Genomic DNA, 17812 nt, shown 5'->3' on the forward strand with positions numbered 1-17812 from the left:
AGAAGCTGCATTCAGTAGAGCGGACTCTCACTGGTTAGGGGATGGGGTTATGGCGTTGTTTTTCTGGCAGGAATATGCAGCATGTGGGGCTTATTCCCCCACGCACATGCGAATGAGGAAGACTATTTTCTGCCTAGGGTATCTGAGAGAAAGGGAGATAAAACTTTGTTGGACGTTCATGTATGCGGAGCCTTTAGTTCAGGGATCCGCTGGCTTGCGCCGGTGTTCAGACCCCTTGAAGGGTCGGACGTTGGTTCTTCAGACTACTGATGGTCAGGGCTACGTTCCACTGCTAGTGTGATGTCAGTGACGATATCAGTGGGTTTTCTACCGCAACTTCGCGAAATATGGAACATCGTGGGCTTGGCGCCGCACTGGGACCTGTGTGGCGATATCTGGAAAGGTGGATGAGGCTCTACAAGTACAGGTGTTGGTCTGTATTCACCTCCTGAATGTGGCTTCTTCTGTGGTGAATTGAATATTGTGAGGCGGATATTTCCTGCGGTCCAGTCTAACGATTTGTAGCCATCCACCATAGTTTGGTGGTAGAAGGGCGAAGTACGGGCAAGGTTCCACTCGGTTTGTTAGCTGGCGAACTAGATCGTTTGCCTCCCCATTGCCTTCAAGCCCTTCATGGCGGGGGTCCACGTAATGCTATGTTAGTGGTATAGAGTGGGTTTAGAACTATTCCTGTCATATAACATTGACATGCTCGCTTCGAATCGTTTACTATATCTGATTACATCTAAACACACAGGTAAAGGCGTGCAAGTGCCTTTGCAATTTTCTTCCTGAACCTTCAAACGCCATGCACTAAAGACAGCGTGCGAGTTTCTTCATAGTTATATGGTTGCAACCGAGAGATTTTTGTGTTAATATTTCTTTGTCTTTAGTTTTCTACCCAAATATTGTTTCTCAAGCCTTGTTTCCTCGATTTCTATCCCTACCAGGCCAAAATCTTTCCAAACTCATTTCTAGTCTTTTCTGATTCCTAGATCTTTATTTATGTACCGTATGGCATAAATTACGGAGAAATTTTCTGCTTGGGCGTGCACCAAACACTCTCTAATCGCTCACCATAGGTATATGCCATTCCTTAAGAGGCAACAAGAACCTTGAAAAGGGCATAACTCTCGTAAAGAGGCCAATTGAGCGCGAGTATCTTGCACAAGACAGCCTAGTTATCTAACAGTAGCTGCTAATCTATAATGCAAAGGAGCTTAAAGCGGTAGGAAGCCTATGCTTCAAACTACGTCTAAGATGCCATGGGCGAACCGTGGGGCATCAGCAGACGTATATGTATTATGTCACAGTCACATGGAACCTACTTGCCTAAGAGCCAATTTTGTGTGAAGGAAAGGCTCATATGTTTCCAAAATGCTTCGAGACTTAGATTATAATGGGTTTATTTTTTCGTCGCTAAGATGGCACACATTCCACAAGAATATAAGTGTGCAACTCAGCCCAAATGTGCATTATTTCGGTGTTTTTTATTATTCGGTAACAAACGAAAACCGAAATCCGCCCGGTATTGCTAGCCAAATATTAGCAACTTAGAAGGCACAAGTGCTTGTTTTTTTGCTCACAGAGCACCAAATAAGGGACGAAAGACGATATAACACGACCAGCTTTCGTCCAGTGTTTGGTGCGCTGTCAACAAAAATGAACACGCACCAACTTGCAAAAATTTCTGCTTCACTGAGCCAATCTGGTAATAAGGACGACCGCTACATCAACTGGGTGTATGTTTCGAAATGTGTAGGCCTTTAGACACAATCGCCTGAAGGTGAAAATGAGTCCGTTGTTAGGGTGCAGGAACCTTGGCCCGAGTTACACAACTGAGCGAGACGAAAGGTACGTCTTACTAGGCAACCTTGACATAAATGCTTTATTGCAGCCGAAACCAAGCTTAAAAAAGCGAACGAAAATTCGCATGTCATTAAAAAATTGTACGCACAAAACCTTAATTACGCGCAAACTCACCGCCCTCGGTCCCTGTTGCAGACAACGGACAATACGTGCGTAGCGATACAGAGCGAATGCCCTTCACTTAAATAACCACATTCAATAGCACGCGTAAATGCACAACGTTAGTCCACAAGGCCACAAGGATAACTTAGGGCATGAGTTGCGCAGGAATAACTTGAGTTCATTATTGCAGTTTCAACGAATGCAGGCAGTTCATTATTGCCGTTTCAACGACTGCAGGAAGAACAGGATGCCAATGTCTCATAAGATATCCCAAGAATCGCAACAATGACATTTGAAATTCTTCGTAGTGGAAGTTGAGAAACGAAGTTGAAGAAATGACACCAAGGAATCCGTCGTGACATGGTAGCGCTATTTATGTCAGCTCGCACTTATTAATAGGGTTCATCGGTGTTCCATGTTGGCAGTCGAAGGTACGAGCAAACTCGGGCATATGCACCAGCGGCAGGTTGCACGCCCAGGGTGGGGTCTTTCCCGCTCCCCTGCCTCTGCACTTCATGAAGCACAGCGCCATGAACAAGAGCTGCCTGCCGGTAAACTCCTCGAGGCCTGGAAGCCGCTTGCTATCACTGCCTTCGTCAGCGACGTGAGCGTCGTACGCGTCTACTAGAGCTCCAAAGGAGACTGCTTCGGCCATAGTCATGAAGACGTTCTGCTCCTCTATTAACGCAGTCGCCAGAAGACAGCCTTCAAGCTTGGTAATCCAGGAGCGCGATGCCTCAAGAGCCCGGTATGCTTCAATGAATAGTTGTCCCAGCACCCTGGCGACTTCGGCTCCCAGTCCTCCGTAGTTGGCGGCGGGTATCAGTTGATAGTCGTAGAGCGGGAACGAGAGGGAGTATGGCATCAAAATGAAGTCGCCTCTCGAGTACAGTGCGGCAGACATGTGAAGCGTGGAAATGCCGACCGACATTGCAGTGGCTTTGACGTCGCTGATGTAATCGCCGTCACCACTTGTCGTTGCGAAATAACTCGTCGCCTTGCGCAAGTTGGTGACCAGAGAATCTTCTGTCATGTCCGGTGACGAACTAGTGACGCGGTCCGTTACGTTACTAATCCCGCCATTGCCGGAAGCACCCGGCGATGTTTTCGAGGGTGGTAGGCGGCCTTCGCTGCCGCCGAATGCTTCGAAGGCAGTGTCCAGGGACGTCCAGTTGGAGACGACCGTGACGTGTTCGTCGAGAGTGTTCCATTGGGCCACTCGCTTCCTGAAGGATTCTCGCACGGCAAGTGTGAGGAGGCCTGCGCTGTACCTCGTGGTGGATCTTAGCGAGTGGCGGCTGTAGCTCGAGAAGACGACGGGACCCGAGACGGCGTACGCCTGCCCCAAGCAGAAGGCAGTGTGCAAGGAAAGAGCGCGTCGGGAGTCGCCGTCATAGAAGTTGACGATGAGCGCTTGGTTGGCGAAGAGAGCGGCGACCTGCAGTGGTTTGGAGAGCGACCGTAGCTGTACATATTTTTCATATTGTAGAACTTTTGTTATCTGACTAATATGAAGTCAGATTTATACTCAAGAGAGCGTTTATCGGGTTTGATTTTTTTCACGTGTCTGACGGAATTTAAGTTTGGCAAGAGAACAAACGCGGGTTATTGACATCCTAGTCGAAATCAGCAAGAAGAAATAGGCTTCGGAAGGACACGTGATGCGAAGGCAAGATAACAGGCTGTATTTCAAGAGAAGGCAGGCGTAGCAAGGAGCAGCAGAAGGTTAGGTAGATGGATAAGATAAAGAAGTTTGCGGGGATACGGTGGCCGCAGCTGGCACAGGACAGGGTTATTTGAAGAGGTATGTGAGAGGCCTTTGTCCTGCAGTGGGAGTAGTCAGGCTGATGAATATGATGATGAAGTTTGTATGCTTCGGATGAAAATGTAGTTCAGAGCAAGAGCCCGCATTTCACATCTCATCATTCATTCATTCATTCATTCATTCATTCATTCATTCATTCATTCATTCATTCATTCATTCATTCATTCATTCATTCATTCATTCATTCATTCATTCATTTCTTTGGTTTTTAGTCTGCGTTACCCTGTATTCCGATCAGGGACAAAACAGCACCACTAACCAGACTTTCCAAATTTGCCATAGTTCATTGGAGAGTTGCTGAAGCTCGCAACATAATGAGCATAGGAAGGAGCAAACAATGAGCCCCACACACATGCAACTTAGTCGGAATGTCAGCTAATTCTCGGCATCGCACAAGGAACAGCAATGTTAATCGCATCATTCATTCAGAAATCAATTATCAGCTGCCTCACCTGGACGGTGTACCAGGAGATGAAAAGATGTGTCCTTGCGTCCCCCAGGCGCTCCCACAGGTGCAGGAATGATTGCACGTACTGCGGGTTTGCTGTGACCATCTCTAAGTGCGCAACTTGTCCGCTGTTGTTAAGGCCCAACATTGCCAGAGTCGTCTCCCAGACGCCGCGAGACAGCCCAAGTTCAGGCGCGTCCACAATCTCTGGTACAGCTACGGGCGGCACGTCCGGTTTGTAGTAGGAACGCCTGAGCGTCGTCGCCGTCTGCTCTTCAACAGCACCGACTTCTTGGAAAGTCACTTCGTCGGCGCCGCTACCAACGCTGCTGATTCCCGGATCCAGCATACTCTCACGGAGGACAGCGAAATAGGTCTGCTTCTTCGACGAAGGCCTGGGATTGGTCGTCTTGTTCAGGACCTCGATGATAGTTCTTCCGGAATTGACGAGCAGGCGGGGATGCGGCGACCAGAGTGGAACGAGGCGGAACAAGACGTCCCAGCCTAGGCGTAGAGATGTGGCCAGGATGGTGTGGAGCACGTTGACCTTGGCTGGACGTCGGGGCCATGTGATTCCGACTTCCTTCAGGGCATCTCTAACGGTTGGCAGGTCGTCGCGACTCCCTATGAGTAGGCTGCTGCAACTGCGGTACACAGCCGCGCCTCGTTCTTCGCTGTTCTGACCAATCTGCGATAGAGGAAGGCGGTATGAGAGAATGAGACCTCGAATACTTTCGGTGTCCGGCAACCAGTGGTTGCTTAGGCTAACAGAATAAATACGCAAGGAAAGAAAACAGCTTCAGGCGGTAACGTGCCGAGTGTGGACATGAGGAAGTAGGCTGGTATAGGATGGCTATGCTTGACACCGCAAAGCGTTAATCGGACGTCAATACAAGATGCATTTATGGAATGGGTCCGTAATATATTTTGACTAGCTGGTGATGGGAGTGATAAGAAAACGATCCGGTGCTCACACAAGCGAAGAAAAAACAATGTTCTTTTGTACAGGCGACGAAATGGCAGTTGAACCAAGTCCTCCACGTAACACATTTTCTCATCATAGCTTTGAGGTGTGCTTCTTTCAGTCGGCGAAAAAAGATCCATTTTCCAAATAACGCACCACATCTGTGAAGCCTGGGAGGGAGAAATTAAACGCGAACGAGCGTGCTGTAACCAAAGATGCGCGCTATATCTCAAGGACATTCCCGATAAGGTGCTGTTTGGTGCAGCTATCTCAGTTGAACGCTCTTTCAATGCTATGACCAAGGTTAAGTTGCTTGCGGCTGATTTCGGAATGAAGTTTCTCGTGATTAATAGCTGGGTATTGGAAGATAGGCTCCACGCAATGCGTGAAACAATTGTTCTTGTGATTACCTATAAGGGACATGGCACGTACCGGCGAAGGGGGAATGGCCAGGCTTCGGTGAGGAGGGCGAAGGGAAAAGAAACTGGTTGCAAGCTAATGAATGTGCTTCGTGCAATCAAATAACGATGAGCGATAGCTGCACGTATACTGCACTACGTTATATTTCACATCCGAGAGCGCTGATGCGCCGCATCACGACTCAGTTTGACTGAGCGCGTAGGTTGAGTGGCGACACACCTTGGGCACGTAGACCATCGTCTGCAGGCGCCCCATAGTCTGCATCGCCTGGGCGACCAGGAGCTCGCGGACGCTGAGCGTGTGTCCAGAGGACCAACCGTCGCACACGAAACGTGTGAAGCTGTCACACGGCTGCACGGACCGGTTGAGAGAGCCGCTCAGGCGCAAGCCGTACTCTCGACACTCCAGCGATAGGCACAGGTTGACGGTGGGATGGTTACGGCGCCTCAGAAGGCCTGCCATAAAGGCCACGCCTACCAGCGTAGCCACGAGCAAGGCAACGGCGATCAGCAGCACGAACGTCCTCGGGCATCGGACGAATTCATTTGCATGGTCTGTCTGCAGTCCCAAGATTGGTGGATTGAACCCTTTCGCTGAGAATTTTCATTCATTCATTCATTCATTCATTCATTCATTCATTCATTCATTCATTCATTCATTCATTCATTCATTCATTCATTCATTCATTCATTCATTCATTCATTCATTCATTCAGTGCCTTAGCAGGCAGTAACAGCAGCGAAAAACGGTACAAAACAACATACTAAGACGCAACTAGCTCCGTCGCGTATGAAACGAAATACAGCAACAAAAATAAAGACGCATTAGAATATACAAACAACCGACTTAAATACATTAAGTTACCCTACATAAGTCGAGCGTATAATACACAGTATATAAAATTAGTCGTGTCAGCTGGTAAGCATGGTAATGAAACAAGAAATGTTTAGTTTAGCAACGTCAATGACCCGACTTGTATAGTCATTTAAGCGCCGCCTTAAGTGCCTTACCTTCACGTCTATGTTGGGCCAACTGAAGTCCAGAGGGCACATGTCTTCTTCCTGTCGTGAGTGCATGAATCAGTTCAAAGAACAGTAAATCAATAGCAAATATATTAGTGACGCATTGTTTGATGAGATAGCCTTTATTAGTCGTGTCACACATCCGTAGCAGCACAGAACGGTAATTGTGTATACGTAACGCAGGAGCAAAAACTGTAAGCAAATTTTTCCACAAAAGGCAGACTGGCAAGAGACATAAAAGCGCAATACGCTGGAGCTTCAGAATATGTTTGGCGGAATTAGGCTAGCAATGGACATAAAAACATAACCGATAAAGAAACGGTGCTGAGCTGGCTAATGGTGATAAAGTGTGTCTAGTTATTTAAAGCGATTGTGTAGGAAATAAAGAAAAATTCGAATAAACTAAGCATGCTTAACTGGGCTGGACATCCGTTGCATATACATTAAGGATGGCCACCTTTAAGACTAAATGGTTGATAGTTGTATTTGTAGCGCAGTGAGTACTGTTGACTGATCATCATCATCATCATCATCAGCCTGACTACACCCACTGCAGGGCAAAGGCATCTCCCATGTCTCTCCAATTAACCCTGTCCTTTGTCAGTTGCAGCCACTGTATCCCCGCAAACTTCTTAATCTCATCCGCTAAAAAAAAGGAGGGCACAGGTTATACTGCTTAAACACATTAGAGTGAAAAAGCAGAAAACAAGCTGTAATGAAAGTTAATAAAGAAACATTCTGAAACAAATTGAACGAAACGAAATTTGCCAAAGAAACCGGAGATTACATTCATGATAAAAAAGTTCAAAAGTCCATTGCGCAAAGAATGCAAATCAGATGACCCGAAAATCGAAAGCGAAAAAGTGCGCACGTAAATTGCGAATGATCTGTTAAAAAGGAGAGCAGATTTGTTCCGGCGTTTACTTAGTTTTGATCTGTGAGAACACCGCTGACAAACACTTAGGGGGAGACTTAATTATCATTACATGCGACAATTTCGACAGCATATAGCGCCTCTGTACGAATGTTACTGTAGTGTCAATATGCCACACAATACATAAATGCACTGCACGCAGATGGGCGCACTATCCGTTTGCGGGGATTTCCCACAACTCGCAAAGGCCCTGCTCTGGCCCCATGCCATAGGATAGCTTGGTACGTCTACACAAGCCTCGACCACCGTGACCCTCCGCTGACCACTTGGTGATCGACATCAGGCGTCTCTCAGCCAATGGGACTTAAGTGACGCAAGATGGTCGCATTTTTTTTTCGCCGATGACGCTTCTATTGCTATGACAAAGAAACTACTCGGAATTATGTTAGCGTAACAAAAAGGATATACACAGTTGACAACTAAAAGAAATCGCTATCGCGTACTCGTGGCTAACGACACTCCGGCCCTCCTTACAATAATCTTCCTAAGCTGATCAGGGTTTGGAGCTTTGCTTCCTTGACTGGAGCTTCTCTCAGCATCGCTCGACGGTTTGGTCGGAGAGAGCGTCGAGCTAGCTTCAACTGCCGCGGATGCTCCGTCATGCGGCTCCTTGACCGAAGACGACGGCGTTCTCTTCTGGCCGGACTCAGGGAGCGGGCCGGAAGGAGCGGACGCTGAGGCCGCTTCGTTGTGCTGTTTAGTCTGCGAAAGGCGTTAAGGGAGTATATACAGCTATCTTTTAAGGCGAAAGCCTTTAATGCCTCATCGTTGTCGGCAGGAGCTTGCCGACAGAAGGTTGTCAGCAGAGGTGTCACGCTTTTCGGTTGGTCGAAATGGTTATGACGTCAGAGTGCGCGGATTTCAAGTAACGAGGTCACCCATCGATGCCTGACGCCCCCTTTTGGAGCAGACGACAACTAATAAGATAGTTGTCGTCTGCTCCGACAGGGGGCTTAAGGCGTCCGTGGGTGAGCACATTACATACCTCATTACTGCGAACAGAGCCATGAATACAACCGAACTCATCGAATCAGAGAGAGAGTCGTGCTAAAGAAGCAGTCAAAGCCGGCAGTCAAAGTGTGTAGTTGTAGTGTGTAGTGAAATAAAGCACTAGTACAGCACAAACACTCTCGCAGTCAATGACAAACTGTGCGCCAGGGAATGCTTTCGCCTTGCAGCACTTTAGAGAGCCCAAGTGGCCCCTGAATGATGCTTGGTTTATTGGGGTTTAACGTCCCGAAGCAACTGAGGCTATGAGGGACGCCGTAGTGAAGGGCTCCGGAAATTTCGACCACCTGGGGTTCTTTAACGTGCACTGACATCGCACAGCACGTGAGTAATTGGTAAACATAGATTACCAGGTCGTATTCTCCTATCACCTCTAAAGGATTTAAAATATAACTTTTTTCGCGTGCTGTCTCGGTTTAAACAACCCAACGATGATTATGACGTCAAAGTTTGCTTACAGGCCACGCGAGACATGAAAAAACTGCGATATAATCACTGCTGCGTGGTTTATAATCACTACTGTGCTAAAGCCAGCCTGCCTTAAGAGCTAGAATGACAAAGAACGTAGAAGCAATGATATCGCAGATTTTTCATGCTTCTAGTGAGCTTTAAGGACACTCACGCCACAGACATCGTTATGCTGTTGAAACCGAAAAACCATGACAGAAGAATCCGATTACAAATTATATACTGGCTGTAGGCGAATACCACATGGCGATTCATGCATTATAGTGTCTTCCGCATCATTGTAGAGAAGAAAACGTGCCACCAAAAATTCAGGCTGGCACTTTGTCGACCTAAAGTGCTGGAGGCGAAAGCCTTTGCGTTTGGGAGGCATCCGTCTAATTCGAAGCCGTTCTGCAAACACTCTCCAGCGTCGTAAACAAGGACAACTACATATGCGTTCGCAGGAAGTAGCGTAGCCATTTGCAAGCTCGACTGCGGAACAGAAGGATGGTGGTTCGAATCCTATCGTTCACCAAGATATTTTTCTGGTCTGACTAGAAAAGCGTGACACCTCTGCTGACAACCTTCTGCTGACAACCTTCTGTCGACAACGATGAGGCATTAAAGGTATTCCGCCTTAAAAATTAGGAGTTAGTACAGCAAGAATGAAACTGTGCCAACAAAGCGTGTGCCTCGAGGCTGAGGTTCGCTAAACACGACGCATTCTTTGGTTTGCTTCAGCAGGTCTGTGACCGCTTTAGGAAGTCACGTAATGGTGACCACACTCTGGAAAGCATCGAAAGGAAGACAATGATTGAACCGATTGAAACTCTTCATTGGGCTGACTTGCACCCGCAAAGAACTGCGCAAATAGGTGGCGGCGATAGCAACAAGTGTGCCGGGCAGTCGTCGAAGAACAAGAACAGCACTGATCTCGGCTGCACTCAACTGAAAGCTGACAGAGAACCTCCGAGACAATGCGCCGAAAGTATCTAGACCATATGGAATGATGCAGAAGCAGTGGGGCGTGACTGAGATTATTCGAGACAAACCTAGCCGCATCTCGCGTTCCAGACAAAGTGATAAAGCCACGCGCAGGCGCCACTGAGCATGAAAAAATAAATATTACAAAAATTCCTTCCAGTAAATCTGGTTGGTTGATTGGTTGGTTTATAGGGTTTAACGTCCCAAAGCGACGAAGGCTATGAGAGACGCCGTAGTGGAGGGTTCCGGAAATTTCGACCACCTGTGGTTCTTTAACGTGCACTGACATCGCACAGTACACGGGCCTCTAGAATTTCTCCTCGAAAGAAATTCAACCGCCGCGGCGGGGATCGAACCCGCGTCTTTCGGGTCAGCAGCCGAGCACCATAACCACTGAGCCACCGCGGCGGCCGTCTCCAGTAAATCTAACCTTGCGGTGATGTCGCGACCCTTACACGGGGTTCATCTCGTAAGGATTCAAAGAGTATTCGAACGAATGAATAAATTTACGGACGAATGAATGAATGAATGAATGAATGAAGGAAGGAAGGAAGGAAGGAAGGAAGTAACATATTCACTCATCAGCTTTTGCAACGGAAGCTTGAGCATGTACTTCGTCTAAAGTGAACGGAGTTGAAGCCTTTCGTGCTAGTACATTCCCGTGTTCACCGGATGTTCAAACATAATGTACAGCCTTTGAAAAAAGTAACCAGGCAGCATGGTTTGCTTCTCATTGGAATGGTAGAGCCCTTATGACTTCCCTAAAGATCAAAATGTTCTTTGAAGGTGAGGACATGGGCTCTCCTTACCATACAGAGATCTAGAGCTTGAGGGCTGGCACAATAGCTTCAATATACGACGGAGGAACAAACCGCATAGCCTGGTTACTTTTGGCAAAGACTACCTGATGTGTCTACGGACCACAAAGGGTCGTGTTGACCGGTAAGCTAGAGGGCAGCTTCCAGTGCGTGCTATCCATGGTCACGTGACCAAGGCGGGTTAAAGAATAGGTGCATTCATGGGGTGATGACGATATTGATTAATGGTTAAAATTTAGTGACTCAAGAGCATACGGGGTGCGGAAAAATTCGTGGTATCCCTTCATCACATCAGAGGGGAGCGAAATATCTGGGAGCTTATAGATGGGAGAACCGATTGGCATTGGTACCGATGCACTGAGCACACAACGATGGCAGTAATATCTACAAAAAACATACCTCCCTCAGAAAGAGGAGCGCTGTGCATATTATTCTGGCCTGCCAAAGCCTCGACGAGGACACAGTGCAGCGCCAGAAGGCAACGACACAACCCGAGTGGAATGGAAAGTGCTGTGTTTATTATTATGCAAACTTACGTTAACGTGCAACATAAAACGTTAACGCACAACATAAAAACGATGTTTATGCTATCCTACGTAAATAGCAATACTAAGCGCGAGCACTGTGGATTGTTATGCGCGTTATGAACTTGTATATTGTGCACTGAGGCTTTCTCAGGTTTTCTTCACCGCAGATTAGTGCGCAGTCGAGCCCGGATATATCGAAACCGGATACTTCGAATTATGGCTATAACGAACACAGATTATCCTCTGCAAATTCTTGTGTGAAAGTATAGTAAAGCAGCGCTGTATATGTTGCACCCCTGCGAGTGACACTTCTCCTTATGGCGCTTTTCGATCACTTTTCGCGCGTGGAGGTAGGCTGCGCAGCTTGGGCAACCGCTTGAAATACTGGTTGATTGGTTTATGGGGTTTAACTTCCCAAAGCGACTCAGGCTATGAGAGACGCCGTATTGAAGGGCTCGGAAATTTCGACCACCAGGGGTTCTGAAAATACTGGAGCGTTGAAATCGCATGACGACTTGAACGTGGAGTGTACTTGAGACTGGTCTTCGGTCTGACAAGGGACGTGAGCACGATTACGAAAGAATTATCTCAGTCCTCTTTGCTTCATTTACTTTACATCACGTGCCATAAAAAAAATTCGCTATGTTCAGATATCGTAATCGCATTTAACTCAAGTTTTAATATATTTTCTTCCACAGCTGAACGTGCGACGTCACGACGTTTTCGACCATTTGGGATTTGCTCGACATCTCAAAGCCAAGAACTACGCCGGTTTCTCCGCTGAACAGGAGCTTAACGCTTTCGTGTGGAACATGACTAGAACAAATGATGAGAACCACACAGCCGCGACAGGCGAAGGCTACAGTGCCTATATACCGGCTAGCTGTCAAGGCCACATTCCTAGTTACGCGCTAATGGGATGCTGATGACCTATAAGGCGACAGTGAACACGGCATGAGTATGGTGTGGTGGCTGACTGAATCAGGCACCACTTAACGTTCTCACCTTGGCGGGCGGTGTAGGTAGCTCAGCTTGGGACACATCTTGCTGCGTCTCGAGAGGCTTGACTTGTTCCTGGTCGACCGCACGGCGTGGCTTACCAGGCTCCTTGACTGTGCCCTCGGAAACTGATTTCTTGGCCCTGCATGTAAAAGAAGAAATGTTGAATTTCCAGGTCAAGTAGGGCTAGTGAGACTGTTTATACAGCCCCTTACTCCTCAAGTCACCGACCAGTGGAAAATGCCGCCACGCGCGACGACTCACAACTGGCATGAATACAAGCTACAAACCTGCTCTCGGGAGAGACTCACTGTTGCAAGGTTTCTAACACTCTCCTTGCAGATGTGAGTTCTCAGTTACGTGGCAAAAAAAAAATGGTTCGTTCTTTGGGCGTGTGTGTCTACCTAAAGTTCGACACGATGTTCACTTTGAGGCGGCGATGAAACTGTTGAGAGGACTAGCCCGCTAAGCACGGAGTAAGCGCTGTATCCAGAAAGGCAATGAACCGTTCTATGAGAGGAGAAACTGAACGACACTTCATCTCAACGCTATAGCTTCTACGTTCTGCACTAGTAGTGAAAACTGTTCCCTGTAAAATAATACCGTGAGGTTTGTCATCCCCCTCCCCTTCTCGGTGCGATGATGCAACTGCTGTAACTAAGATTATAGCCGCGTTCGTCCACAGGCTACAACATCACTCTCTAGTGAATGGAATACAAGGTAAACTTGAATTTGTAATCACAGATGACGCATCGCTGAGGGGTGGAGACTACGGGCCACATGGCTAATGCCAGCAAGAAAGAGAACTGAACATTGGTTTTAAGGAAAGGAACTAGCGTACTAAGTGCCTCACTTCTCAACGAATATCTTAATCGTGCCGTGAAGCAGAAAAGGAAGGTGGGAGTGAATAATAAAGGGAGAAAGAGGCGCTATAGAGAGGTCATCAAATAAATTCGACCACCTGGGCCCCTTTAACGTGCACCGACATCCCACAGCACACGGGCGCCGTTTTGCGTTTCCGGCCTCTGCGGTCAGGTTCGAACTCGCGTACTCCGGCTTGGTAGACGAGTGCTCTAATCACTGAGCCACCGCAGCGGTTACCGCAAGGTTGAGATTCTGCTATAGCAGCAAGAAAAGGTGGCATTTTTGCGGTAAACCTTAATGTGGGGACAGAAACGGTTGCGTCTCTCAGGCAGGAGAAACAGCCTCACGCTGTTATCCCTGGAAAGAATGAGAAAATGTGCAAAACAATCGGCCAAGGTTTGTGTACCTCTTCGGTTCGCCGGAACAGCACTTGGAAGGCCAATTTTCTAAGGATGCAGCAAGCGCAAGCGACAAGCGACTTGCCGTTTCCTGTCCTGTAGGTGGACGACTTCACCGCGGACATCGCAAGAGGTCGCCACGGGCGGTAGCTCGGGACCCGCGTTCTGCTGCAAGCCTTGGCCATCTTGAACGGGCTCCTCTGGGGCTGGTTCGAGGCGTTCCTGGCTTTTCTCCGCTTTCTTCCGATGTCGCCCAGACGACCGCGACGACTGCGAGGGCCTGCGGGCCTTGTTGCTCGAGCGTCGGCTGGACTGAGAAGTGTCCTTCTCGGCTGGGACGTTCCCCGCCACGGGGATAGAGGTCGCGGTGGCGAAGGAAGTGCCGCTGCTGCTCGACAGCTTGCCAGTAGAAGAGGCCGCCGTGATGTCTGAGCCCTGCTTTTTCATGACGGCTGAGGCAATGAGCAGTGCAGCACTGGTCCTTGGTAAGGCGGGCTGAACGCTAGAGGAAGTCAATGGTGCCGCACCGTTACTATGAAGGCTCGAATTGGAACGGGCGTGGCGGGGGCTCGAGGGCAAAGCGTGGCTCGTGATCGAACCGTGCAGTGCGCGGACAGTCGAAAAAGAAGTTGGTTGAAACATGGCATAAAGAAGTTCCGGCCGAAAACCTAAAAGGAAACTTATTTTTCGCCTCATGTGCGAGCCTACGCCACCCCCGGGATGGACAGAATAAACGGCAAATTATGAGGAATTCAGATAACACGACACTCAAGAAAGTTACTGAGGTTTTCAATTCATGCTTGGAATTTGGACCAACACCGTACAGCTGGAGGATAGCTGAAGTTCGGTTTATTCCAAAACTCAAGGAGCCCATTAATACGGGGAATCTTACGCTGATTTCCCTTACGCCATCCGTTGGGAAATTCTTTGAGAGAGTGATTAACGCCTGAGTTTAAAGGTAGCTCGGTATAGAGGGCGTTTTTGGGTTCAGAGCACACGTCTAAATTCAGGACATTATGATGCAACTTCAGAAGGAAGTGCTAGAACATCCGAACAAGGAGCAACTCAGATGAATCCTTGCGCTAGAACCTAGGGCTGCGTTAGTCAATTTGAGCCAACACAGTATTCTATTCTGTCCAGAACGCATTGGCTGTGGTAGACTGTGGTAACTGTATAATGAACAGATATTTTCTGCCCTTACATAAGTTGTCTAACCGTTAATTTTGTGCATGTAAGAAAAATATCGGTTATGAATGAGCAGTAAACATAGTTTGAATTGTGCGCGCAAAACAATTACACGTGGTGACGTCACTCGACAACTAATTGAACTGACAAGTTAACACTTTGTCCATGGATGGTGCTACTTAAAAAATGAATTTGAACAGCGGATCACTAAAAAAATAAAGCATGATTCATTTAGGGAATTTATAGAAAAATTACGAAGTGGCGTCTCTGGATAAGTGTCAAAAATATAAATTTTGCTTTTAGTCTACAGATAGCAGTGGATAAACGTTATTTACAAGTTTTTTTTGAAGCAGGGACAACTGCCCTCTGACAAGTAAATAATGCAGTTGTTTTATTTTTTCGCACTTTTTAAACATTTGCCCATATTCTGGTTTGTTACTGTTCAAACGTTTTTATTTTTATGTTCGGTGCTCCATTATTTTGTTTTCTGTGACGGTTCGCAAAAATTTTTTCATGCAGCTTTGACGCCCCCGATACTCTAGTGTACGTTTTCTTGTCTATAGTTGAGACGCATTAATATTGTCTAAATTTTCCTGAAAGCCCGCAGCATCGGGAAGGCTGATTATGCGCTCCTTGATAGCTAGATGTGTAGCTATGCAGTCTTTCAGAACATGTTTACTGTTTTCTGCGCTGCTTTTACTGCTTCTAAATACTTTATTGGTTGAACGAGACGTTCAATCCTACGGGTTCCCGTTCTTCCTCGGGGAGTGGCCCTCGGTCCAGGGCTGTAGTGGACTCTACGGTGCAGTACTCGGAGGAGGAAATGACTTTATTGTAGAGAAGGGGAGAGGGAAGCCAGGCCAGGGGAGGCTAGGTCGGGATCCAAGAGGTCGCAACGGCCGAAACCTTCGGTCATGGAGGAAAGAAAAATTTTCCTTTCTCCGTGCCTTCGGCGATCATTCCGCTAAACTTGTAGCGCCACCAAAATTCTGAGCGTCATCTGTGTAGAATGAGTGAAATTAGTACTTGGAGCGTATTCCGGTAGGTGACATCGCACGTTACGCGGCAAACTCAAACGTTTGAGGTGACGTTTCCAACGCTCGCCTTAACCGCTTTCGCAGCTCAGTTAGGTAAGGTGGGCAGAATGTTTTACAACTACCTTCTGTGTACATCCCCTGCTTACATGATGTTACGTGTATAACGGGTGTTTCCCCGTACACTTTCGAGTGGTCCTAAAAACCGGGTCTTCGAAATAGAAAGATTATCTTTTCAAAAAAAAAAAAAAAAACTATCAGCGGCAGACGTCAGCTAATATAAAGATAATCTTAATTAGGCATCTAATTAATTAAAATAACTACTTAAATTTTAATGAAGTTTGGCCGGTAATTCCTACGGGGAGTTCGATGCGATGTGCAAGACGATGCTATTATGAGTTTTTGACACGAAGAAAGTGCCGATCTCTAAATCTTTGAAGCGGCATTATATGCGTCTCTTGTTTGCCGCTAAAAACCGGAACTGAGCGCACGAAGCGTGTAGGAAGCTGGGTGGAAACGCAATATCCGTTGATGAAGCGTTACAACGGCGGCGGTGCCAAATTCGAACTTTCCGCACCATTGTACCACCGCACACACCTTTCTTTGCACCGTATCTCATAAAAACAGCGACAAGATACTTGTCGACGATTATCATTTTTCTTGCTCTAAATGTCGAAGCAAAAGAATGTGCACCACGTGCTACATTATCGCAAGCAATTCGAACTGCAGCCGTCGAAGATAAGAATCTCTGTCCTCAAGGCATTGTTGGATATAAAGGCGCTAATAAACAAACCCTGAAGATAAGGCGTCTACATCACCTACGATTATCTCGGACATAATAGAGACAGTGCACCTGCAATCTTTCCTGAGAAATCTTGTTGCATGTGGCGTGACGTACAAAATGATAAGAAGCATGCTAGCGGCCTTGAGCAAGGACAATTGCAAAGGTTCGCGGAAGTGTATCGGCGAGTACTTCAAGGAAAGCAAGGTGGTATGCTTCTTTGTCGAGTGTTGTGTCGCCATTACAAAGCGTTCGAGGACGCATCTAAAGCCAAAGTAGGCTGCATGGAACTGTACGGCGATAATGAATATGGTTTGAAGGACGAGAAGCTGACCTCAGTCACGACGTCCAGAGTATATATGTATCTGCTGCTTGCTGGGGCACATTGTGGGACTGCGGCGCTTCGTGATCGAAGACTATACTCGACTAATCTCTAGGTCATAGTGGCATTCGTGGTGGTGAACGTCATTGATTACAGGCCCGCGAGCTGCGTGTTCACACCAGAGTGGACATTTCGTGAAGTGTCAGCGATGAAAACGGCACCGTGAACTTTATCCGGTCTTGCGAGAAGCATTGTGACCGCATGAACCACGCGGAGCTGATACACCCCGAATATCCAGGGCAGGCACACACTATCAAGAGCCGCTGCCATATAACGACCGCCGCGATGTTTAGAAAGATTGTGGAAAGTGGTTAACAGCTTTTACTCTATGGAATCAGTATATTAACTCCTTGGTTTCCCTTATGTGGCTCATGTGGTTCCATTTCCTACCGACACGGAGATGAATTTGGGAGTTATCGGTCCCACTAGGTTTGCCGCAGAGAAAGTTACATGTATAAAACAGCTCTCTTACTAAAAAGCATTGCTGACTATGCAAAAGACGAACGACATCACTGACATTGCCTTTGTAAGTTACTCGGGGGGGGGGGGGGGGGGGGGGGGGGGGATGAAGGTTAATGAATAAGGACTGAAAGCATAATGGCGTTAAAAACTTAGTATAAATTAAGCTATCGTAACAAGAGCATTATGGCAAGCGAGTGAAAGACTATGATAGGTAACGAGCCATTGGTTAAAGGAAGGGAATGCTCTATTTGAGACAGGTAGTGACAGTAGATCCGGTTTATGAGAGGTAACTATATAGCTCAGGGATTAGAAATGGGGCGCACTGCATCTGAACAGGTG

At 47.3% G+C, this 17812-nt stretch overlaps 1 protein-coding gene across 1 annotated transcript; it reads right to left on the bottom strand.

Moving 5' to 3' along the window:
- Window positions 1-2344: 2344 nt before the first annotated feature.
- On the bottom strand, window positions 2345-14076 carry LOC149333088 (uncharacterized). Its single transcript, XM_089557635.1, has 7 exons — window positions 13715-14076; window positions 12374-12509; window positions 8059-8286; window positions 6639-6689; window positions 5848-6186; window positions 4249-4932; window positions 2345-3409 (listed from the first exon to the last, which is right to left on the bottom strand). Exons 1-7 carry the CDS (start codon window positions 14074-14076, stop codon window positions 2345-2347), a joined length of 2865 nt encoding a protein of 954 aa, XP_089413761.1.
- Window positions 14077-17812: the final 3736 nt, after the last annotated feature.

This window comes from Amblyomma mixtum, chromosome 8 (assembly GCF_055824585.1).
Source record: "Amblyomma mixtum isolate Tamu chromosome 8, ASM5582458v1, whole genome shotgun sequence".
In the NCBI taxonomy this organism is placed as follows: Eukaryota; Metazoa; Arthropoda; class Arachnida; order Ixodida; family Ixodidae; genus Amblyomma; species Amblyomma mixtum.

Excerpts from the sequence above, each read along its gene's own strand:
- LOC149333088 (XM_089557635.1), bottom strand. The coding sequence starts at position 14,076 with ATGAAAAAGCAGGGCTCAGACATCACGGCGGCCTCTTCTACTGGCAAG. Across the intron at positions 12,510-13,714 it reads CACCTACAGGACAGGAAACG|GGCCAAGAAATCAGTTTCCG; the intron begins GCAAGTCGCTTG and ends TTTTACATGCAG. Across the intron at positions 8,287-12,373 it reads TACCTACACCGCCCGCCAAG|ACTAAACAGCACAACGAAGC; the intron begins GTGAGAACGTTA and ends CGCCTTTCGCAG.